At 39.8% G+C, this 27,539-nt stretch overlaps 1 protein-coding gene across 3 annotated transcripts in view; it reads left to right on the plus strand.

Annotated features, from left to right (window-relative positions):
* Nucleotides 1–23,417, plus strand: part of SAMD8 (sterile alpha motif domain containing 8) — a 192,340-nt gene extending 168,923 nt beyond the window's left edge. For all 3 annotated transcript variants that reach the window (XM_040436409.1, XM_040436410.1, XM_040436411.1), the window contains 2 exons: nt 8,208–8,358; nt 22,253–23,417. In XM_040436409.1, coding sequence (XP_040292343.1) covers nt 8,208–8,358; nt 22,253–22,557 — 456 coding nt within the window. In that variant the 3' untranslated portion in view covers nt 22,558–23,417. The remainder of the gene's footprint in view (nt 1–8,207; nt 8,359–22,252) is intronic.
* The last annotated feature ends 4,122 nt before the right edge of the window (nt 23,418–27,539 follow it).

The following is a 27,539-nucleotide window of genomic DNA, read 5'->3' on the forward strand; positions in this document are numbered from 1 at the left end:
CAATGCTGTGGCACCACGCAACCTAGTCGCCGGGGCTTCCCCCAACGGCTCGTTAATACCCGACTTGCACGGGCGTAGAGGGCTGCCTTGTGTGACCAAGAACTGCTCGCGGTGAAGTGGAGGGACAAGAGGGACGTTTACCTTCTGTCCACCATTCACGCAGACACGACTGTGCAAATTGAAAGGGCAACTGGAGTCATTGAGAAACCCCTCTCTGTCCACAACTATAACCTTCACATGGGAGGGGTGGACTTCAATGACCAGATGTTGGCTCCCTATTTAGTGTCTCGCCGCACCAGACGCTGGTATAAGAAGGTGTCTGTTTATTTAATTCAATTGGCTGTGTATAATAGTTTTGTTCTCTCTGAGAGAACGGGATCCTTCCTAAAATTCCAGGAAGAGATCATTTCGGAACTCCTGTATCCAGGAGGGTCCGTGCCCCAAGTCCCTGATGTAGTTAGCCGGCTACATGACAGACACTTCCCGAGTGTCTATCCTTGTACCCCAACTCACCATTCCCCAAAAAAAAGATGTGTCTGTAGCAGGGCTGGAATAAGGAGTGACACCACCGTTTTTTGTCCTGACTGTCCTGACCAGCCATGCCCTATTGCGTTGCTGCTTTTTTTTTTTTTTTTTTTTTTTTCGTTTTTTTTTTTTTTTTTTTTTTTCGTTTTTTTTTTTAGGTTCTAGGTGGACCAAGCAATCAACCAGCTGCAGCACTGATGTGCATTCTGACAGAAGCATTGCGCTGCTGTCAGATTACACAAAGGTGGTGTATGCGGTGCTGCAAGACGAGATTTCTCCTCTGCAGTAAAAAAGATACGTTTGCCGAGGCTTATCAGCTGAGGGGCGGTGTTCATATGCTTTGGCAAACACTTTGTATAAAAAAAATAAAAAATTCTGGCAATGATTTATTCATCCATATCGATTGATGTGAATGGAGAAATTGGGTTTGCCAGGGCATACGAGCTGAAGTGGGTTTGGATGTTGGGCTGAGCTCCTATGTCCTGGCAGACGCCTTTCCCCTCTTCTTTTTTTTTTTTTTTGCACATTTTTGGGCAGAGATTTTTTCATCCACATTGATCGATGCGAATGAAGAAATCTGTGCCGTTCATTTTTTCTTTCAGCCCAAAGGCTGAACAGAAAAAAAAAATCTCATTACCCGTATGCTCAATATAAGGAGAATAGCAGAAACTCCTAATGCTGGCCATACATGTAATGATTGTGGAGACCCTCAAATGCCAGGGCAGTACAAACACACCACAAATGACCCCATTTTGGAAAGAAGACACCCCAAGGTATTCGCTGAGGGGCATATTGAGTTCATGAAAGATTGAACTTTTTGTCACAAGTTAGTGGAAAGGGAGACTTTGTGAGAAAAAAACAAAAAAAAATCTATTTCTGCTAACTTGTGCCAAAAAAATAAATCTTCTATGAACTCGCCATGCCCCTCACGAAATACCTTGGGGTGTCTTCTTTCCAAAATGGGGTCACATGAGGGGTATTTATACTGCCCTGGCATTTTAGGGGCCCTAAAGCGTGAGAAGAAGTCTGGAATCCAAATGTCTAAAAATGCCCTCCTAAAAGGTACTCTTTGGAATTTGGGCCCCTTTGCGCACCTAGGCTGCAAAAAAGTGTCACACATGTGAGAAATATCTCTGTAAATGACAACTTTTTAATTTCTTTTATACAAAGTTGTCAATTTACAGAGATATTTCTCTCACCCAGCATGGGTATATGTAAAAATACACCCCAAAACACATTGCCCTACTTCTTCTGAGTACGGCGATACCACATGTGTGACACTTTTTTGCAGCCTAGGTGCTCGAAGGGGCCCAAATTACAATGAGATACCTTTAGGATTTCACAGGGCATTTTTACGCATTTGGATTCCAAACTACTTCTCACGCTTTAGGGCCCATAAAATGCCAGGGCAGTATAAATACCCCACTAGTGACCCCATTTTGGAAAGAAGACACCCCAAGGTATTCCGTGAGGGGTATGGTGAGTTCATGTAAAAAAAAAAATATTGTCACAAGTTAGTGGAATATGAGACTTTGTAAGACAAAAATAAATAAATCAATTTCCGCTTACTTGTGGCAAAAAAAAAACTTCTATGAACTCGCCATGCCCCTCACGGAATACCTTGGGGTGTCTTCTTTCCCAAATGGGGTCACTTGTGGGGTATTTATACTGCCCTGGCATTTTAGGGGCCCTAAAGCGTTAGAAGTAGTTTGGAATACAAATGTGTAAAAATGCCCTGTGAAATCCTAAACATACTCATTGGAATTTGGGCCCCTTTATGCACCTAGGCTGCAAAAAAGTGTCGCCGTACTCAGAAGAAGTAGGACAATGTGTTTTGGGGTGTATTTTTACATATACCCATACTGTGTTTGAGAAATATCTCTGTAAATGACAACTTTTAATTTTTTTTTATACAAAGTTGTCAATTTACAGAGATATTTCTCTCACCCAGCATGGGTATATGTAAAAATACACCCCAAAACACATTGCCCTACTTCTTCTGAGTACGGCAATACCACATGTGTGACACTTTTTTGCAGCCTAGGTGCGTAAAGTGGCCGAAAGTCCAACGAGTACCTTTAGGCTTTACAGGGTTGCTCACAATTTAGCCCCGCCCAAAATGCCAGAACAGTAAACACACCCCACAAATGACCCCATTTCGGAAAGTAGACACCCCAAGGTATTCACTGAGGGTCATAGTGAGTCCGTGGGAGATTTTATATTTTTTTGCCAGAAGTTAGCAGAAATGGAAACTTTATTTATTTTTAGTTTTTCCTCAAAGTGTCATTTTCCACTAACTTTTGAAAAAAAATTAAATCATACATAAACTCACCATGCCCCTCCGTGAATACTTTGGGGTGTCTTCTTTCTAAAATGGGCTCATTTGGGGGTATTTATACTATCCTGGCATTCTAGCACCTCAAGAAACATGACAGGTGCTCAGAAAGTCAGACCTGCTTCAAAATGCGGAAATTCACATTTTTGTACCATAGTTAGTAAACGCTATAACTTTTGCGCAAACCAATAAATATAGACTTATTGGATTTTTTTTTCATCAAAGACGTAGCACAATAAATTCTGACACAAACTTGTATAGAAATGTAATTATATTTGAACAATTTTACCAGAAAAAGTTAAAAATACACTTTTTTGAGAAAATTGCGGTCTATTTTTATTAATATCAGAAAAACGAAAAATCTCAGCAGCAATCAAATACCACCAAAAGAAAGCTGTATTTGTGAGAAGAAAAGGAGGTAAAATTCATTTGGGTGCCAAGTTGCATGACCGAGCAATAAACCGTTAAAGTTGTGAAGTGCCGATTTGTAAAAAAGGGCCTGGTCACTAGGGGGGTATAAACCTGTGGTCCTTAAGTGGTTAACAACACACACAAACATTAAATGAAACAGATTAAATATACCCGAGCGAACTTAGGCTTCGTTCACATCACCGTTCAGCCTTTCCGTTCTCCTGCTCCGTTTAGGAGCAGGAGAACGGAAAGGACGGAAAAGGCATATATCTGACGCCAAACTGAGTCAAACGGAGCCCTTAGGACCCCATAGACTATAATGGGGTCTGTTATGTTTCCGCTCAGAAGATGATTCTTAAGAGGAGACAAAAGTTGTGCATGCAGGACTTTTGTCTCCGCTTATAAATCATCTTCTGAGCGGAAACATAACGGACCCCATTATAGTCTATGGGGTCCTAAGGGCTCCGTTTGACTCAGTTTGGCATCAGTATGTGCCTTTTCCGTCCTTTCCGTTCTCCTGCTCCTAAACGGAGCAGGAGAACGGAAAGGCTGACCGGTGATGTGAACAAAGCTTTATCTACAGCTTGTTTCTTTTACATTGCAGTGAAACTTGTCCATAAGATTAATTCTTATGTATAATATCATAACAAATTCATCAGAACAGGATAGACCCCAAATCTTTACAAACCAGATGCTGTAGACATTTGGTTAATAGTCAACAAATGATCTGAATACATGCAGGGAGTGGGTCCACCTGCAACTGCTCATTTTTTCATTCCTGTAGTAGATAAAATAGAAACCCCTTAGAATGGACATACATTCCGATTACAATTGTAATGGCAGCGATAACAAGAACAGAAGGATATTTTACTAAAAGGTTGTATTCTTTCTTCCTGCTGTTACTTGTAGCCTCCTCCCTTCTACCCCTCCCCACTAAAATATCATCTCTAGCTCTTCTGTTCTAGCTGTGGCATGATGTTTACATACATTCTTAACAGTGAAGGAGTAAGAAAACAAATTCCCGTCATTCGCTCTTGCGAACCTTACACTTTAGGTTTAGGCAATAGTTAGACCATAGCTTCCCCTAATGGTAGTCACAGCAGTGACCCTCAGCTCTCCAAGTAAAATAAAATAAAAAGGGTATTTATCAATCTCCCCTAGTTATTCTTACTATGTTTTAAATGGTTGGCTCTATACTTGGACAATTCCTTATGGTTTTTACTTTAAATGGGTTGTCCACGTTATTTTTTGTTATTTGTATGTTTCTAACTAGGCAAGTGAAAGGACTTTATAATTCACTTCCTTTATCTCACCTTGCTGGTTTATCATATTTCACTGATGGTCACATGACCTGTTATGTCAGCTTCTCTCTCTGCTCTGATGATGATTCCTGCACAAGCCTGAAAGAGCAGATCTGTGTCTGTACATGAGGTCACTGTGCTGGCCACACCCCCCTTCACTGCTCTCTCCCTGCTCTTCACTCAGGGCTGAAGGCTTTACTGAGTAGCTGCAGGCAGTGAGGAGACAAATTCTGGGCACAGGAGCTCACAGACTGGAGGAGTTCTGCACAAGAGCAGGTAGGGGGAAGATCCTGTGTGTATCAGCAGTGTCATTGTACAGCTGGGACTTATAGTCCTACACATACAACATGCTGCTGAGTCTCCCAGCAGGCAGACATGTCACTCAGGGCACACTTGTATTCACTCCCTTAGCAGAGCAGGGGGAGGGGCAGAGATTGTTGTTATTGCAGGTAAACAAAGAGCCAGAAGAGAACCAGGGGAATGAGGAAGTATAATTTTTTTAAAACTTGCTTGCTCAGTAATATATTGCTGCCCATACTGGGTGAGAGAAATATCTTGGCAAAAGACAACTTTTCCCATTTTTTTATACAAAGTTGGCATTTGACCAAGATATTTCTCTCACCCAGCATGGGTATATGTAAAAAGACACCCCAAAACACATTCCTCAACTTCTCCTGAGTACGGGGATACCAGATGTGTGACACTTTTTTGCAGCCTAGGTGGGCAAAGGGGCCCACATTCCAAAGAGCACCTTTCGGATTTCACAGGTCATTTTTTACTGAATTTGATTTCAAACTCCTTACCACACATTTGGGCCCCTAGAATGCCAGGGCAGTATAACTACCCCACAAGTGACCCCATTTTGGAATGAAGAGACCCCAAGGTATTCGCTGATGGGCATAGTGAGTTCATGGAAGTTTTTATTTTTTGTCACAAGTTAGTGGAATATGAGACTTTGTAAGAAAAAAAAAAAAAATCATCATTTTCCGCTAACTTGTGACAAAAAATAAAAAGTTCTATGAACTCACTATGCCCATCAGCGAATACCTTAGGGTGTGTACTTTCCGAAATGGGGTCATTTGTGGGGTGTTTGTACTGTCTGGGCATTGTAGAACCTCAGGAAACATGACAGGTGCTCAGAAAGTCAGAGCTGCTTCAAAAAGCGGAAATTCACATTTTTGTACCATAGTTTGTAAACGCTATAACTTTTACCCAAACCATTTTTTTTTTACCCAAACATTTTTTTTTTATCAAAGACATGTAGAACAATAAATTTAGAGCAAAATTTATATATGGATGTAGTTTTTTTTGCAAAATTTGACAACTGAAATTGAAAAATGTCATTTTTTTGCAAACAAATCGTTAAATTTCGATTAATAACAAAAAAAGTAATGTCAGCAGCAAAGAAATACCACCAAATGAAAGCTCTATTAGTGAGAAGAAAAGGAGGTAAAATTCATTTGGGTGGTAAGTTGCATGACCGAGCAATAAATGGTGAAAGTAGTGTAGGTCAGAAGTGTAAAAAGTGGCCTGGTCTTTCAGGGTGTTTAAGCACTGGGGGCTGAAGTGGTTAAAGGGACTCTGGTCAAATTTTCAAAAAATGGCCTGGTCCTAAGGTGTAAAAAGGCTGTGTCCTTAAGGGGTTAAATATGGTTGTAGTATGTGTGCCATGTTCCTGCAGGTAAAGAGAAATTCTGAGTAACCCCAAATGTTGGGTTAAATGTTTCATGTAATATTGTAACATATTCAATCCCTTGAAGGGATTTCCTTTAACCCTTTCAGGACCTTGGGCTACTTTCGCAATTGCGTTTTGGCTTTCCGTTTGTGAGATCCATTCAGGGCTCTCACAAGCGGTCCAAAATGGATCAGTTTTGCCCTAATGCATTCTGAATGGCAAAGGATCCGCTCAGAATGCATCAGTTTGCCTCCGATCAGTCACCATTCCACACTGCCTGCAGCGTTTTGCTGTCCGTCTGACGAAGTTGAGCCAGACTCTGGCACAATAGAAAACGGATTTGTGGCAATGTGTGTGATGGGTAAAAAAAATTCCGTTATGCTGTTCGCCATTTGGGGTAAATATTTTTTAATAGCACACGCGTTTTGGCACGTGGCAATATGTGTGATGGCAATGCGATTGTCAGATTGCCATTTCTATTTAGAAATGGGATTTAAAGAGAGTCTGTCTCCTACTCTGAGCATTTTAAACCGCCTCCGATTGAGTTATAGAATGTCCCCCCCATTGAAATAGTACTATTAAAATAGTGTCTGTCCCATTTAAAGATCCTGAGAAAAGTACTTTATAAAGGTGTGCAAATTAGCTCTTGCAAGTGCCCAGGGGCGGAGTTACGGCCACAACTGCCCAGGCCCCTCAGCTATGTGCCCAAATAACCGCTCCCCTTGCAGTCCTCTGGCCTGCCCTCCTCTCCATTTGCATCCTCCTCCTCTGGCTTGGAGTTTCTCACGAGCGCCGGTCATCGCCGGGCCTGCGAATGCGTACTGTTAAGATCAGTGCCTCTGTCCATAGGCACTGCCTGGCAGTGACTGGCGCTTGCGAGAAACTCCAAGCAAGAAACCACTCTGTTCCAACGCCACTGCTCCGTCCAGCCACTGCTGTAACCTATCACTAGCCTCAGCAATCTCATGCTGTATACTGCTGAGGTCCATGAATGGCTGCAGAAGTTAAGTTCAGTATATGGGCACATCATCATTGTGACAGTGGTGGAATGGAAGGGGTTGGGGATAGTGATTATAAGTTTTGGGAAAATGTCTGTGCGTCTTATAAGTGGGGGGAAAATGTCTGTGCGTCTTATAAAACGAATACTAGTGAGCGCTTCCATTATGGAAGCGCTCACTAGTATGTATTAGGAGCGGGGAGCGAAGCGCCGCAAGTGCAGGTAATATTTACCCTCCCTGGTCTGCGCCACGGCTCCTCTTCAGCTGTCGCGCTCCCATCTTTCTGGCCTGGGCTGCACTGTCCTGACCCCGTACAGCGTCAGGACGTAGTGCGCGCACTATGACCTGACACTGCACGCAGTCATGTGACAGCGCAGGCTGGGAAGATGGGAGCGCGACAGCTGAAGAGGAGCCGCGGAGCAGGACAGGTAAGATGATTTTCTATTTTAGTCTGATCTGAGGTCTGATGGGCTATTCTGAGGTCTGGGGGTACTGATGGGCTATTCTGAGGTCTGGGGGTACTGATGGGCTAATCTGAGGTCTGGGGGTACTGATAAGCTAATCTCAGGGCTGGTGGTACTGATGGGCTAATCTGAGGTCTGGGGGTACTGATGGGCTAATCTGAGGTCTTATAAGGCTCTGAGTGGGCTGATATGAGGTCTAATGAAAAATATTTTTTCTTATTTTTCTACTCTAAAATCTGGGGTGCGTCTTATAAAGCGAAAAATACGGTACTACCCTGGCCTCCTAATTCACCAGACGGATCTCAATAGCGGAAAATATTAACACTAGTGTGAAAGTAGCTTAACATGAAGTTAGGTATCCAAATGCATTGTGCTATATTTATTATATATCTCAATTTGCACCTGTTTTGATCACCTGTCAATTTATTCCACCTTTTGCCCATTTGATAAATCTTCCTTATTATGCTTTCTAACTAATACAATGATTTGTCATTTTAGCTCTACGATAATATGTGGGCAAAGCTTCAGCGTGCCTTTGCAATCTGGAGTGGATTTGGCATGACACTAACCGGAGTGCACACGTGTGGAGACTACATGTTCAGTGGTCATACTGTAGTACTCACCATGCTGAACTTTTTTGTCACTGAATGTAAGTTTCATTCCAGTTATGTGAATTTGTTTTTTGTTACTACAGTGTAGCAGTTGAAACTGCAACCATCTATACCTTTGATGTATTTCACTGCATACAGGTTAAACTCGAAAAATTAGAATATTGTGCAAAGTTCATTTATTTCAGTAATTCAACTTAAAAGGTGAAACTAACATATAAGATAAACTCATTACATGCAAAGCGAGAACAATAAATAAAATAAATAAAACACGTTATAAAGTGCATTGGGTATCGCCGCGTCCGTATCGACCGGCTCTATAAACATATCATATGACCTAAGCCCTCAGATGAACACCGTAAAAAATTAAAACTGTGCTAAATAAACAATTTTTTTGTCACCTTACATCACAAAGAGTACAACAGTAAGCGATCAAAAAGGCGTATGCCCACCAAAATAGTACCAATCTAACCGTCACCTCATCCCGCAAAAAAATGAGACCCCTACCTAAGCCCAAAAAAAAAAAATATCTATGGCTCAGAATATGGAGACACTAAAACATCGTTTTTTTGTTTTAAAAAAGCTGTTATTGTGTAAAACTTATATAAATAAATAAAAAGTATACATATTAGGTATCGCCACGTCCGTATCGACCGGATCTATAAAAATATCACATGACCTAACCACTCAGGTAAACACCGTAAAAATAATAAAAATGTGAAAAAAGCCATTTTCTTGTAACCTTACATCACAAAAAGTGTAATAGCAAGCGATCAAAAAGTCATACGCACCCCAAAATAGTGCCGATCAAACAGTCATCTCATCCCGCAAAAAATGAGACCCTACCTAAGATAATCTGAAAAAACTGAAAAAACTATGGCTCTCAGACTATGGAGACACTAAAACATGAATTTTTTGTTTCAAAAATTAAATCATTGTGTAAAACTTAAATAAATAAAAAAAATTGTATACATATTAGGTATCGCTGCGTCCATGATAACCTGCTCTATAAAAATAGCACATGATCTAACCTGTCAGATGAATGTTGTCAATAACAAAAAAAATAATATGCCAAAACAGCTGTTTTTTGTTACCTTGCCTCACAAAAAGTGTAATATAGATGAACCAAAAATCATATGTACCCTAAAATAGTACCAACAAGACTGCCACCTTCGTTTCCAAAATGGGGTCAATTTTTGGAGTTTTTACTCTAGGGGTGCATCAGGGGGTCTTCAAATGTGACATGGCAACTTAAAATTATCCCAGTGAAATCTGCCCTCCAAAAACCATATGGCATTCCTTTCCTTCTGCACCCTGCTATGCACCCGTACAGCAGTTTATGGCCACATATGGGGTGTTTCTATAAACTACAGAATCAGGGTAATAAATATTGAGCTTTGTTTGGCTGTTAACCCTTTCTTTGTTACTAGAAAAAATTTCTTAAAATGGAAAATCTGCCCAAAAAAGTGAAATTCTGAAATTTTATCTACATTTTCCTTTAATTCTTGTAGAACACCTAAAGGGTTAGCAAAGTTTGTAAAATAAGTTTTAAATACCTTAAGGGGTGTCGTTTCTAAAATCAAGATTTAATTCTAAGCTTTCTAACGTGCCCAAAAATAAAATGGCATTCACAAAATGATCCAAATATAAAGTAGACATATGAAAAATGTAAAGTAATAACTATTATATGAGGTATCACTATCTGTTTTAAAAGCAGAGAAATAGAAATTTGGAAAGTTGCGAATTTTTCCATAATTTAAAAAAATGTTAATTTGGTATTTAAAAAAAAAAGATAAATATTGACTGAAATTTACCACCATCATGAAGTACAATGTGTTGCGAGAAAACAATCTCAGAATAGCTTGGATAAGTAAAAGTGTTACAAAGTTATTACCACATAAAGTGACACGTCAAATTTCCAAAAAACGGCCTGGTCTTTAACCCCTTATGGACCGGGCTCATTTTCACCTTTTTGCAAATCTGACCAGTGTCACTTTGTGTGAATAACTTTCAAATGCTTTTACTTATCCAGGCCATTCTAAAGGTAGTTTTTTCGTCACATATTGTACTTCATGACACTGGTAAAATGAAAATAAAAACCCAATTTACCAAAAGTTTAGAAAAATTAGCAAATTTCCAGTAACAAAGCAAGGGTTAACAGTTTAACAAAACTCTATATATTTATTGCCCTGATTTTGTAGTTTTTAGAAACACCCCATATGTGGTCGTAAACTACTGTACGGGCACACTGTAGGGCGTATAGGGAAAGGAGCGCCGTGTGGTTTTTGGAAGGCATATTTTGCTGGACTGGTTTATTTACACCATGTCTCATTTGAAGCCGCCCTGATCCACCCCTATGGTAGAAACTCCATAAAAGGGACCCCATTTTGGAAACAACGGGAGAGGTGGCAGTTTTGTTGGGACTATTTTTAGGGTACATATGATTTTTGGTTGCTCTATATTATATTTTTTTGAGGCAAGGTTAGCAAAAATAGAAATTCTGAAATTTCATCTCCATTTGCCATAAACTGTTGAGGAACACCTAAAGGGTTAATAAAGTTTGTAAAATCAGTTTTGAATACCTTGAGGGGTGTAGTTTCTTAGATGGTGTCACTACATGGAGTTTCTACTCTAGGGGTGCATCAGGGGTTCTTCAAATGGGACATGGTGCCCCAAAAAAAGGCCATCAAAATCTTCCTTCCAGAAACCATATGGCGTTCCTTTCCTTCTGCGCCCTGCTGTTTGGTTATACAGCAGTTTACGACCAAATATGAGGTGTTTCTGTAAACTTCAGAATCAGGGTAATAAATATTACATTTTGTTTGGCTGTTAACCCTTGCTTTGTTACTGGAAAAAACAGATTAAAATGGAAAATTTGCCCAAAAATTGCTGTTTTGGCACCATTTTTACTTTATTTTTTTGACTGTGTTCATCTGAGGGGTTAGGTCATGGGGTATTTTTATAGAGCAGATTCTTACGGACGCGGCGATACCTAATATGTCAACTTTTTTAAATTTATTTAGGTTTTGCACTATATAATATTGTTGTTTGTTTTTAGTCGATTATCTTAGGTAGGGGGTCATTTTTTGCGGGATGAGAGGACGGTTTTATTGGCACTAGTTTGGGGGCATATGAGTTTTTGATCGCTTGCTATTACACTTTTTGTGATGTAAGGTGACAAAAAAAATACCTTTTTGCACCGTTTTTATTTTATTTTTTTGACTCTGTTTATCTGAGGGGTTAGGTCATGGGGTATTTGTACAGAGCAGATTCCTACGGACGCGGCGATACCGAATATGTCTACTTTTTATTTTTTATTTTAGTTTTACAAAATAATATTAAATAATAATAATAAATGTTTAGTTTTAGTGTCTCTAGTCTGAGAACCATATTTTTTTTTTGATGGTCAGTGGCTAAATGGAATTAAAATTGGGGAAGGGGATTATAAACTTAGTACTCCATGATAGTGTGGTACTCCTTGAAGCAACCAATAAGGCAGAGGCCTGGATGATCGGGGCACGTGTCACACTGAGTGGTGGTGTCCTTCCGTATCCCCCTCCTGTGACACGCTCTGCAATTTTTTTGTGTTGGTTGCTTCTTTCCTGTATAGGGGACCAAACCTGGAAAGTGTTAGCCTGGGACGATCCAGGCACCTCCAGTTCCCGAGGTACTCTGGCCTGCTCTTTCCCGGTCAGAAAAGATCAGGGCCTTCAGGACTGCCTCATAGAACTGGAGGAATTTCCCTGTGTTGCCAGCGCTCCGAAACAGCACAAAAGAGTTGTACAAGGCAACCTGTACCAAGTAGACCGCAACTTTTTTGTACCATGTTCGGGTTTTGCGCATGGCGTTATATGGCTTGAGGACTTGATCAGAGAGATCAATTCCTCCCATATACCGATTATAGTCGACTATACAATTGGGCTTGAGGACCGTTGCCACGGTATTTTGCACAGGGACAGGAGTGATGCCGTTACTGTGAATTGTGGAAAGTACAAAGACATCCCTCTTGTCCTTATATCTGACCAGCAACAGGTGTCCACTGTTAAGGGCACGGGTCTCACCCCTGGGGAGACAGGTACCTGGAGGGGGTGGGTAGGGAGGCCACGTTGATTTTTCCGCACGGTCCCACAAGCAGACGTAGATCTGGCGGTGAGGGACTGGGGGATACTAGTATAAAAGTTATCCACGTACAGGTGGTAACCCTTATCTAGCAGTGGGTGCATACGATCCCACACAAGTTTCCCGCTAACACCCAGAGTGGGGGGACATTCTGGGGGTTGAATATGGGAATCTCGCCCCTCGTACACACGAAAACTGTAAGTGTACCCTTAGGTACTCTCACAAAGTTTGTACAGCTTCACGCCATACCTCGCCCGCTTAGAGTGAACATACTGGAGGAAAATGAGTCTCCCCTTGAAAGCAACTCATCAACCGTGACCTCCCTTCCAGGTACATAGGCCTCCAAACATTTGGCCCCAAAGTGATCGATGACCGGCCTGATTTTGTACAGGCGGTCATAGGCAGGATCACCTTGGGGGGGGACATGTTGCATTATCTGCATAATGCAGGCATTTCTGAATGGCCTCAAAACGGGAGCGTGTCATGGCCGTACTGTAAAGTGGGGTCTGGTAGAGGACGTCCCCATTCCAGTGCAGCCTGGCACACTGTTTTTTTTTTTTACTAGGCCCATGTGCAGCATGAGACCCCAAAACCTCCTCATCTCTGCTGCACTGACCGAAGTCTATCCACTGGCCCTAGCTAAAAAGAAGCCCGGGTGTTGAGCAACGAACTGTTGGGCGTACAAGTTCGTTTTCTCCACCATCAGATTCACAAAGTGATCACTGAAAAAAATACAAAAATATAATGAAGCCCACTGTGGGAATCTGGATTCCTGGTTGGTCAACAAAATCAGGAATCACAGGCTCAATGATTTCAGCAGTCACCCAGTTCCAATCACAGCCCGCCGCGCGGCAGTGATCGTTAATACACATGACGTACCGGTACGTCATGTGTCCTTAACAGCTTCACATCCGGGCCATTTGCCCCCTTCCTGACCAGGCCTAATTTAGCAAATCTGACATATCTCACTTTATGTGGTAATAACTTTGGAACGCTTTTACTTATCCAAGCCATTCAGAGATTGTTTTCTCATGACACATTGTTCTTCATACTAGTCAATTAATTTGAGTCAATATATTTCACCTTTATTTATGAAAAAATCCCAAATTTACCCAAAAAAATTAAAAAATTCGCAATTCACAATTTAAAAGTGATACCTTTATAAAATATTTATTACTTAACATTCCCCGTATGTCTACTTTATGTTGGCATCATTTTGGAAATTTCATTTTATTTTTTTAGGGCGTTAGAAGGCTTAGAAGTTTAGAAGCAATTCTTAAAATTTTTAAGAAAATTGCCAAAACCCACTTTTTAAGGACCAGTTCAGGTCTGAAGTCACTTTGTGGGGCTTACATAGTGGATACCCCCATAAATAACCCCATTGTCGAAACTACACCCCTCAAGTTACTTAAAACTGATTTTACAATCTATGTTAACCCTTTAGGCGTTCAACAAGAATTAACCACTTTCCGTCCGCCCATAGGATATAAACGTCCTATGGGTGGATCTCTATTTCTGAACGCACGTTTTAAAACGTCCGTTCAGAAAGTGCAGCTGCACGCTAATCGTGCAGCTGCTGATCGGGTTGCCCGCTGTCAGTGACAGCAGGGCAACCCAGAGAGAAGGCAGGGACAGTGCCCAGGTGTCCCTGCCTTCTGGATCGCTGCATACACAGCGCTCACCGAGCGCTGTGTATGCAGAGAAGGAAGCGCTATGCGCCTCCTGTTCTGGCCCGGCGGTCATGTGACCGCCGTGACCGGAGAGTGCAGGGGCTGTGTGAGGTCATCCACAGACCTCGATCAGCCCTGCTCTGAGGCTGTACAGCTCAGAATTACGCTGTACAGCCTCTCTGGGGGGTGTATTTCTTCTGTAACTGGGGCTACTATGTCAGCCCCAGTTACAGGAGAAATCAACAGTGAAGAAAAAGTGAAGTAAATGTCCCCCAGAGGTCTTGTATGACCTTATGGGGGACGAAAAGTGTAAAATAAAAAATAAATAAATAAAGGGTTGAAAAAAAAAAAAAAACGTTTCACATGTAAAAAAAAAAAAAAGTCCCCAAGCAAGGAATAAAAAAAAAATGTTAAAAATAGAAAAAATAAAATAAAATAGACATATTTGGTATTGCCGCGTCCGTAAAAACCAGCTCTATAAAAATATCACATGAGCTAACCCCTCAGATGAACACCGTAAAAAAATAAAAATAAAAACTTTGTCAAAACAAGCAATTTTTGTCACCTTGCATCACAAAAGGTGCAACACCAAGTGATCAAAAACGCGTATGTCCCACAAAATGGTACCAATAAAACCATCACCTCATCCCGCAAAAAATGAGCCCCTACATAAGAAAATCTCTCAAAAAATAAAAAAACTATAGCTCTCAGAACATGGACACATTAAAACATAATTTTATTGTTTCAAAAATGCTATTATTGTGTAAAACTTTAATAAATGAGAAAAAGTATACATATTAGGTATCGGCACGTCCGTAACAATCTGCTCTATAAAAATGTTGCTTGACTGAACCCCTCAGGTGAACGCTGTAAAAATAAATAAATAGAAACTGTGCTAAAACAACCAATTTTTTGGTCACCTTGCCCCATAAAGTGTTATAATGAATGATCAAAAAATCATATGTACCCAAAAATAGTACTAATAAAACTGGCACCTTATCCCCTAGTTTCCAAAATGGGGTCACTTCTTGGGAGTTTCTACTGTAAGGGTGCATCAGGGGGCTTTAAATGGGACATGGCATCTAAAAACCATGTGGAGTTCCTTTTCTTCTGCGCCCTGCTGTGTGCCCATACAGCAGTTTATAACCACATGTGGGGTGTTTCTGTAAACCGCTGAATCTGGGTAATAAATATTGAGTTTTGTTTGGCTGTTAACCATCGATGTGTTAAAGAAAAAATTTGATTAAAATGAAAAATCTGCCAAAAAAGTGGAATTTAAAAATTTGATCTCCATTTTCCTTTAATTCTTGTGGAACGCCTAAAGGGTTAACAAAGTTTGTAAAATCGGTTTTGAATACCTTGAGGGGTGTAGTTTCTACAATGGGGTCATTTATGGGGGTATCCACTATGTAGGCCCCACAAAGTGACTTCAGACCTAAACTGGTCCTTAAAAAGTGGGTTTTGGCAATTTTCTTAAAAATTTGAAGAATTGCTTCTAAACTTCTAAGCCTTCTAACGTCCTAAAAAAATAAAATGACATTTCCAAAATGATTCCAACATAAAGTAGACATATGGGGAATGTTAAGTAATAAATTATTTTATGAGGTATCACTTTCTGTTTTAAAAGCAGAGAAATTGAAATTTAGAAAATTGCGAATTTTTCAATTTTTTGGGTAAATTTGGGATTTTTTCATAAATAAAGGTGAAATATTTTGACTCAAATTTATCACTATCATGAAGTACAATGTGTCACGAGAAAACAATCTCTGAATGACTTGGATAAATAAAGGCGTTCCAAAGTTATTATCACATAAAGTGAGATATGTCGGTTTTGCAAAATTAGGCCTGGTCAGGAAGGGGGCAAATGGCCCAGATGGCAGGTGGTTAAAGGAAAATGGAGATAAAAATTTTGAAAATTGGGCAGATTTTTCATTTTAATCCAACTTTTTCTTTAACACATGGAGGGTTAACAGCCAAACAAAACTCAATATTTATTACACAGATTCAGCGTTTTACAGAAACACCCCACATGTGGTCATAAACTGCTGTATGGGCACACCGCAGGGCACAGAAGTAAAGAAGTGCCACATGACTTTTAGATGCCATGTCCCATTTGAAGCCCCCCTGATGCACCCTTACAGTATAAACTCCCAAGAAGTAACCCCATTTTGGAAACGAGGGGATAAGGTGCTAGTTTTATTGGTACTATTTTTGGGTACGGTACATATGATTGTTTGATCATTTATTATAACACTTTATTGGGCAAGGTGACCAAAGAATTGGTTGTTTTAGCACAGTTTTTATTTTATTTATTTTTACAGCGTTCACCTGAGAGGTTTGGTCAAGTGACATTTTTATAGAGCAGATCGTTACGGACGTGGCGATACCGAATATGCATACTTTTTCTTATTTATTTAAGTTTTACACAATAATAGAATTTTTGAAACAAAAAAAATTGTTTTAATGTGTCCATGTTCTGAGAGCTATATTATTTTTTTTTTTTTTTTTTAGCAATTTTCTTATGTAGGGGCTCATTTTTTGTGGGATGAGTTGACTGTTTTATTGGTACCATTTTGTGTTGGATGTTGGTGTTGCACTTTTTGTGATGTAAGGTGACAAATGGCTTTTTTTGACAGTTTTTATTTTTTATGGTGTTTATCGGACTGGGTCGATCATGTGATATATTTATATTATTCTATATATATATATAATATTTTTTTTTTTTTATTTTTTTTAACACTTCTGTATTTTACACTTTTCGTTTCCCATAAAGTCATACAAGACCTCTGGGGGACATTTAACTTCACTTTTTTTTTTTTTTTTTTTCTCACTGTTGATTTCTCCTGTAACTGAGGCGGACATAGTAGCCCCAATTACAGAAGAAATACTCCCCAGAGAGGCTGTACAGCATTATACTGTGCTGTACAGCCTCAGTGCTGGGCTGATCGAGGTCTGTAGAAGACCTCACAGCTCCTGCACTCACCCGGCTCTGGTGGTCACATGATCGCTGTGTATACAGCGATCTAGAAGGCAGGGACACCTGGGCACTGTCCCTGCCTTCTCTCTGGGTTGCCCTGCTGTCACTGACAGCGGGCAACCCGATCTGCAGCTGCACGATTAGCGTGCAGATGCAGTCTCTGAATGGACGTTTAGGAACGTCCATTCAGAGATGGAGAGCCACCTCCCGAACGTTTTTAGTCTATGGACAGACGGGAGGTGGTTAAGTACCAGGGCATCATGACGTACTGGTACGTCATATGTCCCTAACAGGTTGAGGTGAAAAATGGCAGGGTCCTGAAGGGGTTAAGAACTATAACTTTTCTTTTTGTTTACTTACCTGTTTTCTGCAGGACAAGTTGCAATAAAAGGGGTTAAACAGCCAGGATCAGTGCTGGCACCTGCTGCTGATGGCAATTGCTGATTTGTCGAGCCGCTGCCATCTTTATTCTGTAAATATATGGCATGGTGTGTTAATGTAATGCTTCCCATGCTGTATATTTATGGTATGCCGCGGGAAAGGGTCTGACTGTAATAACTTTAAAAAAAAATTCTATTCAACTTTTTATTCTGTATGGGGGTCCAGGAAGACCAAAAACAGACTGAGTATTTCTATTTTTCTTTTTTTTTGTTATTTTATATTTTAGTAGTTCAGACATTTTCAATGATTCTTGTTATGTTTATTATTAGATGTAAAATTGAGAAAGAGGAATGATTTGAATTTAAATGTTGTTGTTTTTTTTTTTTATAAAGTATAATTTATAGTCCCCAGGAACTTGTCTTCTGATTGCTTGTTCCATAGACTGCAATAGAATACTTTAGCACTCTGTGGGGCTTAAATGATCGGGATAGACATTATCGTAGATCCTGATCACTGCCAGTGGATGCTAGCTATGTTTATAGATTAAACATCTGCTGTGTATGGAGCAAGTGTGCTCAGCGTGTGAGCTTGCTCCATACAACCGCTTAACCCCCACAATGTAGAGGTACGTCGTGGTGGGTAAAGGGGTTAAAAATATCTGTACGTGTCATGAAACAAAGTAAAAGATTTTGGTAATCAAGTAAACAAAAAATATAAATGGGGCTGTTAAACCATTGGAGGCCGTGGTCTGGACATCTAGGAAGATGGTGGTGTGATAGACAAGCGCCGCCGCCTCACTATAATCAGGAGACACACAAGCCCAGGGATTGTGTCTCATGGGGAAGAAACCAGACTGAGGAGCGGGACGATCGACACTTACCTACAACGAGGTACTGCTGCTCCGTCTCCTAACTGTGGCCTCTCATTGCCGCTGGCCATTACCAGTGCAGAGCCACGTGCGCAGCCTCTTCAGAGTGCTCCCTGCCAAGCGGTCTCACTGCTTCTCTCCCCCATCACAGAGGAGTTTGTCCCCAGAGCCCTCACCCATCACATAGGGGACACTATAAAGGGGACATTAAAGCCACATCTTCCAACATATCTTAGTGGTGCCATACCGCCTAAACCAGCGGCCAAACGCATGGTGCAAGCAAACACGCCATCACAGCGTCGGCATGACTGAAATGATCCCCCTGGAGATCCACAGATAATGGGGAAACCATAAATTGGGAGCAATTATCAGATCAAGTGGAAAATAAGGAGGAAGGGATGCCACAATCTTCACAACACCTCCCCACTAAAGAAGATTTTAAGGCCTTAATTGCAGAAGTGAGAAGTACTTGTAAATCAGAAATATCCTCCTTACGCCAAGATTTCAAACAGATGTCAGCCCGCATCGATTCTATTGAAAATGATCATGATGATACCCGCAGATATATCGCTCATCTACAATCTGTTATAACCCATTACTCCAGGAATATCAAAGACAACACCCGGCACCTGGAAGACTTAGATAATAGAGGGCGCAGAAACAATATACGCATTAGAGGAATTCCTGAGTCCAACACAGAGAAGAACCTATATGAAATACTGGGTGATCTATTCAACATCATACTGGGCTCTCAAACACCCCAGATCATCATGCTAGATCGGGCCCACGGGACATTGCGCCCTAAAACTGGTTATTTTAAGTATTCAACATACACGTGTCTGATACGGATTTTGTGATACCCATTGTCTAATTGGTGTGGCTTTATGGTTACATTGTGATCTTTTTAACCTTTTAGACACATTATTAAAAGTTACGTTTTACTACTGCCATTTTTAGATTTTGGTATAAAGTAAATACCATAAAAACAGACGCTTTACTATTAAATCTTCCACCAGATAGATTAGATAATCTGCGGTACAATTTCCACTTTCGATGGAATGATATGACTTTACGATACATAGGAGTGCGACTAACTCAAACACATGCCTCGATATATGCCCATAATTTTCCTTCCCTCTTTCAAGAGCTTAAAACCCTTATGAACAAATGGATGCCCTTGCCTATTTCCCTTTTTGGTTGTATAGCAGCGGTAAAGATGTCCATTCTACCTAAGCTACTATATTTATTGGAAACCCTTCTGGTCCCCATACCGGGAAAAGAATTAAGAGCTGTACAATCCTCCATTCTAAGATCCATATGGAATGGAACGAGACATAGGATATCATGTAGCACCCTCACAGCCCTTAAAACACTAGGAGGATTGGGAGTAGCTGATGTCACCAAATACTACTGGGCAACACATTTACAGCGTATCCCAGCTTGGTCAAACCTCTTGATGGAAATAGAAAAACTATAGATGGCATCGGTACACCCCAACTCTCTAATATGGTCTCGGCTGCCAACCACACTGATGCCGAAACTGCTAGGGCCAATGACCCTTACGCACAACATATAGAAGCTCTGCAGACAGAGGTTCTCCTTAGCATCTGATAAATCTTTCATGCCTTCATTCCTATTTAATCCAATATTTCCAACAGGTCTGCATGCTTCTTTTTTCCGGCCTTGGTTTTCTAGTAAGATATTTCGCTTTGTGGATATGGTGGATTACAGAACATTGAAGATTATACCATTTGATATCCTTAAATCAAGTACCAGAATCCTCTAGATACTAACACCTACAAATACAGCACTTACTTACTAGTCTATTTGGTAATTCTTGGGTATCCTTACCAACAACATTTGAAAAAATATGCAAACTCTCGGATTCAACTAAGGGACTTATCTCTGAGATCTATAACATCCTTTCTTCTCCGCCCCCTTCTGCACCCTCCAGACCTTCATATATGTCCAAGTGGGAGACATGTCTGGGGTAATATTTATTTTCAGTAGATTGGAAACTAATATGGAAGAGAGCACTTCTAACTGCATCACCCATAAGGAAAACTCCTACAAAATTTTGATGTTTTGGTACCACACCCCGCAATTACTAAGACATCTTGACCCTAGAACCTCGGACAGGTGTTGGAGATGTGGAACGGGGATGGGGTCACACCTATATATTTTCTGGGAATGTCCTTTGATACAATCACTCTGGAAAACAACACAGGAAATCCTTCTACAACTAGTGGATATTACGTTCCGTCTATATCCTTACTTATATCTGTTAAATATGCCTCCTGTTTCCTTAAAAAAGCACACCCTCCTACTAACGCTTAATATACTGACAGCAACTAGGCGTCTTATTGCCAGTTTCTGGAAAAGGAAAGATCAACCTACTCACCTTGACCTTCTTGCCAGTATAATGGACACTAGAAAAATGTATTGTTTTGTTGTTCTTACGACCAATCAAGTTGCATGATTCGATAGAATCTGACAGATATGGGATGAGTACATGATGCTATATATTTTTATTTCCTTTTCTAATATGCCCTCCCCCTTGTCATGTCCTGTCTTAGTCTTACTTATTTTTCTTGCTTTTTGTATACACCTGTTAGCTACTTATTTTCCTTTGTAGCCTATGCAATAAGTTCTAGAATAACACGCCTATTTGAACGATATTGGTAATATACTGGTGATCAAAATGGATATCTTATCTTACAGGTATATAGGTTTCTTTCAACACTATTGTGATTCGATATGTTTGTTAATATGCGGACCACTATTGTCTAAGTGGCCCAATGTTGTTACCTAGAATGTATTTGTTTAACATTCTTGTTCTCATACAAAAATGACAATACCCTTGTATGCTTATTTTTTGAAACTATTGCTTTAATAAAAAGATAATTATATAAAAAAAAAAACATTACTTGAACAAATACTCTAAAATGTCTTTGGTCATTTAGGACTTAAAGAGGGTTGTCTCACTTTTTTTTTTCTTCATGTAGACACAGTTAATACAAGGCTCTTACTAATGTATTATTATTGTCCATATTGCTTCCTTTGCTGGCTTAATTTATTTTTCCATTACATTATACACCAGGCATGCTCAACCTGCGGCCCTCCAGCTGTTGCAAAACTACAACTCCCATCATTCCCTGACAGCCTACAACTATCATCCTACAGAAGGGCATCGTGGGAGTTTTACAACAGCTGGAGGGCCGCAAGTTGAGCATCTCTGTTATACACTGTTCGTTTCCAGGGGTTTTGGCCACTGCTGTAATCCAGCAGCAGTGGCTGTGCTTGCACATGATAGGACACGGATCAACAACCTCTGGCACTCCAGCTGTTGTGAAACTACAACTCCCGGTATGCTCAATTCACTTCTGTGGGAGGTCTTAGAACAAGCAAGCAATTGTGCATGCTGGGTGTTGTAGTTTCACCACAGCTGGAGTTGCGGAGGTTGCTGATTCCTGCTATAGCTCTGGTCTCCCTCATGGGTGGGACAATGGGAGCGTGCTTGGACACACATGTGCAGCAGCACCTCTTATCTGGGCTGCAGTGGTGGCCATAACCCTTGGATACGAGCAGTGTGCAATGTGATGGAAAAATGAATCAAGCCAGCAAAGGAGGCAATATGGACAATCCCAATACATTAGTAAATGCCTTTCATTAACTTCTCTATATGATAAATGCCATTTGCTGAAGTGAAACTCATCTAAACACACTGGTTGTTAGAGGGATAAGCTTCTGTAGAAAACAGATTCTATAATTAATGAAAAAGCATCTTTTTTTTTTTTTTTTTTTTTTTTTTTTTTTTTTTTGTACGCTGTTCAATTAAACTAGTGTAGTAGTGAATACAGGTGTAATTCATATGGTAGGTGTGAGGTATATATACTTACTAAGAATCTTCTTTATTTCAGACACTCCTCGAAACTGGAACTTCCTACATACTCTTTCCTGGGTCCTCAACCTGTTTGGCATTTTCTTCATTTTGGCTGCTCATGAACATTACTCCATTGATGTCTTCATTGCATTTTACATCACCACAAGACTCTTCCTCTATTACCACACTTTGGCCAATACACGTGCATACCAACACAGCCGACGGGCTCGAATCTGGTTTCCTATGTTCTCCTTCTTTGAATGCAATGTTAAAGGACCTGTTCCTAATGAGTACTGCTGGCCTTTCTCTAGGCCTGTGTTTTTAAAGAACTTATTCAATTAATTTAATTTGCTCTTGCAAAAAAATTACCAAGGATTGAAAATAAAAATATTATACCCACGAAAGATGACCTTTAGTTTGAAGCTGTAGAGTTTTTTTCTTTTGTTGAGCCGACTAGAAAACTATGCGTGTGGATACTTGGAAGCATGAAGCAGTCATATTGGCTGTAGAACTTTACCTTATACTAGGTGAATATTATTCATGTACTAAGTTTAGAGGGATTGCATATTAGCATAAATGCATCCATCTCTCACAGTATTCAGATAATTTACCAGTGAACATAAAACAGTATAAAAACCTTATGAGTATACTTATCAATCAAGTTTTAGAATATGCCACAAATCTGTGAAATGTTGGAACCCCACTCCCCCAAACCTGTTGAAAATTGGTATAATAGATGTCATATTGATAAAAAATAAAAAAATGCAGATGTTGGCTGGCATTCGCGCCAAGACCTGGTTCACATTTCCATGCCCATTGGCGTCCATAGAAAAGCCATCCTTGAGGAATCAGTGTTTGGTCCGTGTGTCAGTTTTTTGCCCTCCTTGTGTCATCTATATTCCATGGACACCGCTCAGCTGAAAATTAATTCCCGGATAGTCTTCAACCAATGGTTTGTGCAGAAACACTGATAGAACACAGATGCCATCCGTGTTGTCAGTGGTTTTTCATGGATCCATAGACTTCAATGGGCGTGTTTGGTCCGCATCACAGATCAAAGTAGTGCATGTATCTGTGATTTCTTCCAATGACCCACTGATGTGGGAATAAACATATTAAAATCAATAGGTATATGTGCTGTGCGTGGAAAATGCAGATAGTACATGTCCATGAAAAACAAAAATGTGAATGAGGCCTAAGTCAGTAAGGCTAGGTTCACACCTGAGCGTTTTACAGCGCGTTCCTACGCGCTGTAAAACGCTCAACAGGCAAAAACCAATGTTTCCCTATGGGCATGGTTCTCACCTGAGCGTTTTACAGCGCGTACGAACGTGCTGTAAAACGCCCTACGCCCCAAGAAGTACAGGATCTTCTTTTGGGCGTATTGTCGCGCGTAACACCTCTGTTTTTAATTGTACGCCTCTGTGGTCAATAGCAAGAATGCGAGTTCGACGCGCGTTTCTAAAATACAAAAACGCCCCAAAATACCCCTCAAAAACACCCGATAGAAACGCCTGTAAACAGCGCTTATCGAATACACTCAGGTGTGAACCCAGCCTTAGATTGGTTTCTGTTGGGATACATCCGCACAGGATGTAAATTTGCTGCAAATTTTACCATGAATCTCCAGCAGAATCCACAGGTTAAATGTAGATTTTTGCAGTGGATTTGCCACGGATTTCACCATATGTCTGGCTAAAAATGCTGCGGATGTAACATCCATACCGTGAGTCAGTGTGTGCTTTATAAAGCCTCATCCACTTTGGTTGGTCTGTAATATGCTCCGGATTCTCCACATGCATTTCCAGAACAGAAAAGCTGCAGCGTATTTGCCATGTGTGGACATACCCTTAGGTTTGCTCAAATAGGGTGTATACACTGGTAACTTTCTGCTATGGCATTGTGGCTTGAAAATCTGCAGCATGAGTAGCAGCAACAATTCTCACGTTACGTACATGTTGTGTAAGAACAAAAATTAGTGCAGAGTACATGTTACTCATATGGACTGTGCAATGGATTAGAATCTGTGCGTTGTTCCTGCTGCAAATTATAAGTTCTTTGCATAAATACCATTTGGGCTTAAAATAGTCTTTTAATATTGAACACTACTAGTTATAACCTCAAGTAGGTTAGGATTTTCTATTAAGGTTTTTATTAACGTCTGCTATGTTAACTCATTTTACACATACGTTGTATGTATTCAGTGCATTTGATATACAAAAATGAGTATTTTTCTGGGCTGGTCCATTTCCTCAGTATATTTTTCTAGCTGCCTCTGTGTGGCCACTTTCACATAGCATTATTCAAGCACTATGAATTGGCGCTAATAAAGTATTGAAGCTAAGTAGATGCTGGTGAACCTTTTTCTTCCTGGATATAATGAAGCCTGCTGGAGAACCGGACCTTTCGACCATTGCATCGGGCAATTGCTTGTAACCTGCTTGTTCTGTCTGCAACAAATGTCCAGTGGAATGCATGAACAAAACCACTATACACACAATTGGGAAGCAATGTATACAGTTTTGAGGGCATGATGCTCTCAAATCTGCAGCATGCCCCAGATATTTTTGTGAACTTAATAATTGGTATGCAAAGAATGAAATGTGTGTAGTAATCCCCATGTAACACATGCAGATTTCAGACCATCTATTTGGTAGAAAATACCCACTGCATGTGTGTATGGACTATATTCCTCATTTGGTTTTTGCAGTAGAATGTCATAAAATTGTATAATAAAGCTAAAGTTCCTATATAGTAAATGACATATATAACATTTTGGGAACAGTTATATTTTTGTAGTTCAGCAAAACATGCATTCTGAATATTGCCTGGCCCTGGCAAAATATTTTTTTGTTTCATTTCCATGAAGTAAATTTAGGTACTGTGAATCCATAAAAGTTGATGTGCTAAGTCTTACAAAAAACTTTGTTCTAACTACTGATGATATAGTGACCTATACAAAGAAAACATAAATTCTTATATGCATATACAGTACATTGCCAGAAAGTGCTTTGTAAATGATCTCCTAATTTAGGTACACAGATCTGTGTATGGTATTTATGTACTCACTTGTTCCTAGGCCTCTTTATTTGCTGGTTAAGGCCTCTTTCACACTACCGTTTTTTTTTTTCCGTTTTGCGGTCCGTTTTTTGCGGTCCGTATACGGTCCGTATACGGAACCATTCATTTCAATGGGTCCGCAAAAAAACGGAATGTGTTCCGTATGCATTCCGTTTCCGTATTTCCGTTTTTCCGTGCCGTGAAAAGATAGAACATGTCCTATGTTTGTCCGCAAATCACGGTCCGTGGCTCAATGCAAGTCAATGGGTCCGCAAAAAAAACTGAACACATACAGAAATGCATCCGTATGTCTTCCGTTTCCGTTCCGTTTTTTGCTGAACCATCTATTGAAAATGTTATGCCCCGCCCAATTTTCTCTATGTAATTACTGTATACTGTATATGGCATACGGAAAAACGGAACGGAAAAACGGAACAGAAACGGAGACACAACGGAACCCAAAAACGGGACAACGGATCCGTGAAAAACGGAACGCAAAACACTGAAATGGACATACTGTAGTGTGAAAGAGGCCTAAAGGAATTGTTTACACTTAAACTCAAAATTTTCCTGCTTTTGAAAGTATTTGCTTCAGGGTCTCATACATTTCTCTCCATTACTACTGACTACAACACAAGACTGTATTCCATTACCCAAAATTAACATGGACTGTGTGTATTGTTTACATTTCTGTGGAAAAGTATTAAACCTGTGACTGACCTGTATTAAACCTGTTTGTCTTCTTTTAATTTACATATTTTAAATGTAACAATTGTTAAAGCGATTTTTGGGGCATGGGGGGTCTTAGTTATGAAGAAAGATTTAAAAGAATTTAATTTATTTAGTCTTGAGACGAGACGAGAAGAGCACATGATTAACCTATACAAATAAATAAATGGGTAATACAAAAAATACGGTGTAAAACTGTTTTATGTAAAATGCGCTCAAAAGACAAGTTCAGTCTCCGGAAGCGTCAAAGCTTCTTTACTGTAAAAACGGTGAAGCTGTGGAATAGACTTCCTCAGGACATGGTCACAGCAGGAACAGTGGACAGTTTTAAAAAGGGTTTAGATGAATTCTTAAAAGTAAATGACATTAATGCTTATGAAAACGTGTAGAAATCTGAGTCTCAATTCCTTCTGGGATTCGCGTCCCCACCTATCCCCTGTTTGAACTTGATGGACTTATGTATTTTTTCAACCGAATTAACTATGTAACGATATTACGTTTTTTGTGAGGCAAGGTAACAAAAAAGTGGCTGTTTTTGGCTCCTTTTTAATTTTTTTACAACATTGATCTGACAGGGTAGATCAAGTGCTACTTTTATAGAGCAGGTTGTTATGGACGCAATGATATCAAATATGTCTACTTTGTTTCAGTTTTACCTAAAAAATTGTTTTCGTCTCCATTTTCTGAATGCCTTATTATTTTTATTTTTCTGCCGATTGTAAAAATAAATAAACAGTGTCAAAAATAAATAAACAGTGTCAACTGTTCATGAAAAAAAAAACGAGCCCCTGCATAAGATATGCAGGGGCTTGTTTTTTTTTCATGAACAGTTGATGTTTTTATTGGTACCTTTTTAGGGCACATATGATTTTATTGATCATTAATTTTTACACTTTATGAAGCAAGGTGACCAAAAAATTGGTAATTTTGACACGGTTTTTATTTATTTTTACAGCGTTCACCTGAGGGGTTAGGTCATGTGGCATTTTTATAGAGCAGATTGTTAGAGACGTGGTAATACCAAATATGTATACTTTTTCTTATTTAAGTTTTACACAATAGAATTTTTTTATACCCAAAAAATTTTTGTGTCTCCATTGTCTGAGTCATATTTTTTTTAACATTTTTTGACTGATTGTCTCAGGTATGGTCTCATTTTTTGCGGGATGAGGTGTTCACCTGAGGGGTTAGGTCATGTGATATTTTTGTAGAGCAGGTTGTTACGGACACGGGGATACCTAATATGTATACTTTTTTATTTATTTCACTTTAACACAATAATAGCATATTTGAAACAAAAAAATTATGTTTTAGTGCCTTTATGTTCTGAAAGCTTTAGGGATGAGGTGACTGTTTTATTGGTACCATTTTGTGGGACCTGCGCCATTTTGATCGCTTGGTGTTTTAATTTTTTGTGATTTAAGGTGACGAAATGGCTTTTTGACATTTTTTTTTTTTTATGGTGTTTATCGGACAGGGTGGATCATGTGATAGATTTATAGAGCCGGTCGTTACGGACGCGACGATACCTAATG

This window comes from Bufo bufo, chromosome 6, assembly GCF_905171765.1.
Source record: "Bufo bufo chromosome 6, aBufBuf1.1, whole genome shotgun sequence".
NCBI classification, from domain to species: domain Eukaryota; kingdom Metazoa; phylum Chordata; class Amphibia; order Anura; family Bufonidae; genus Bufo; species Bufo bufo.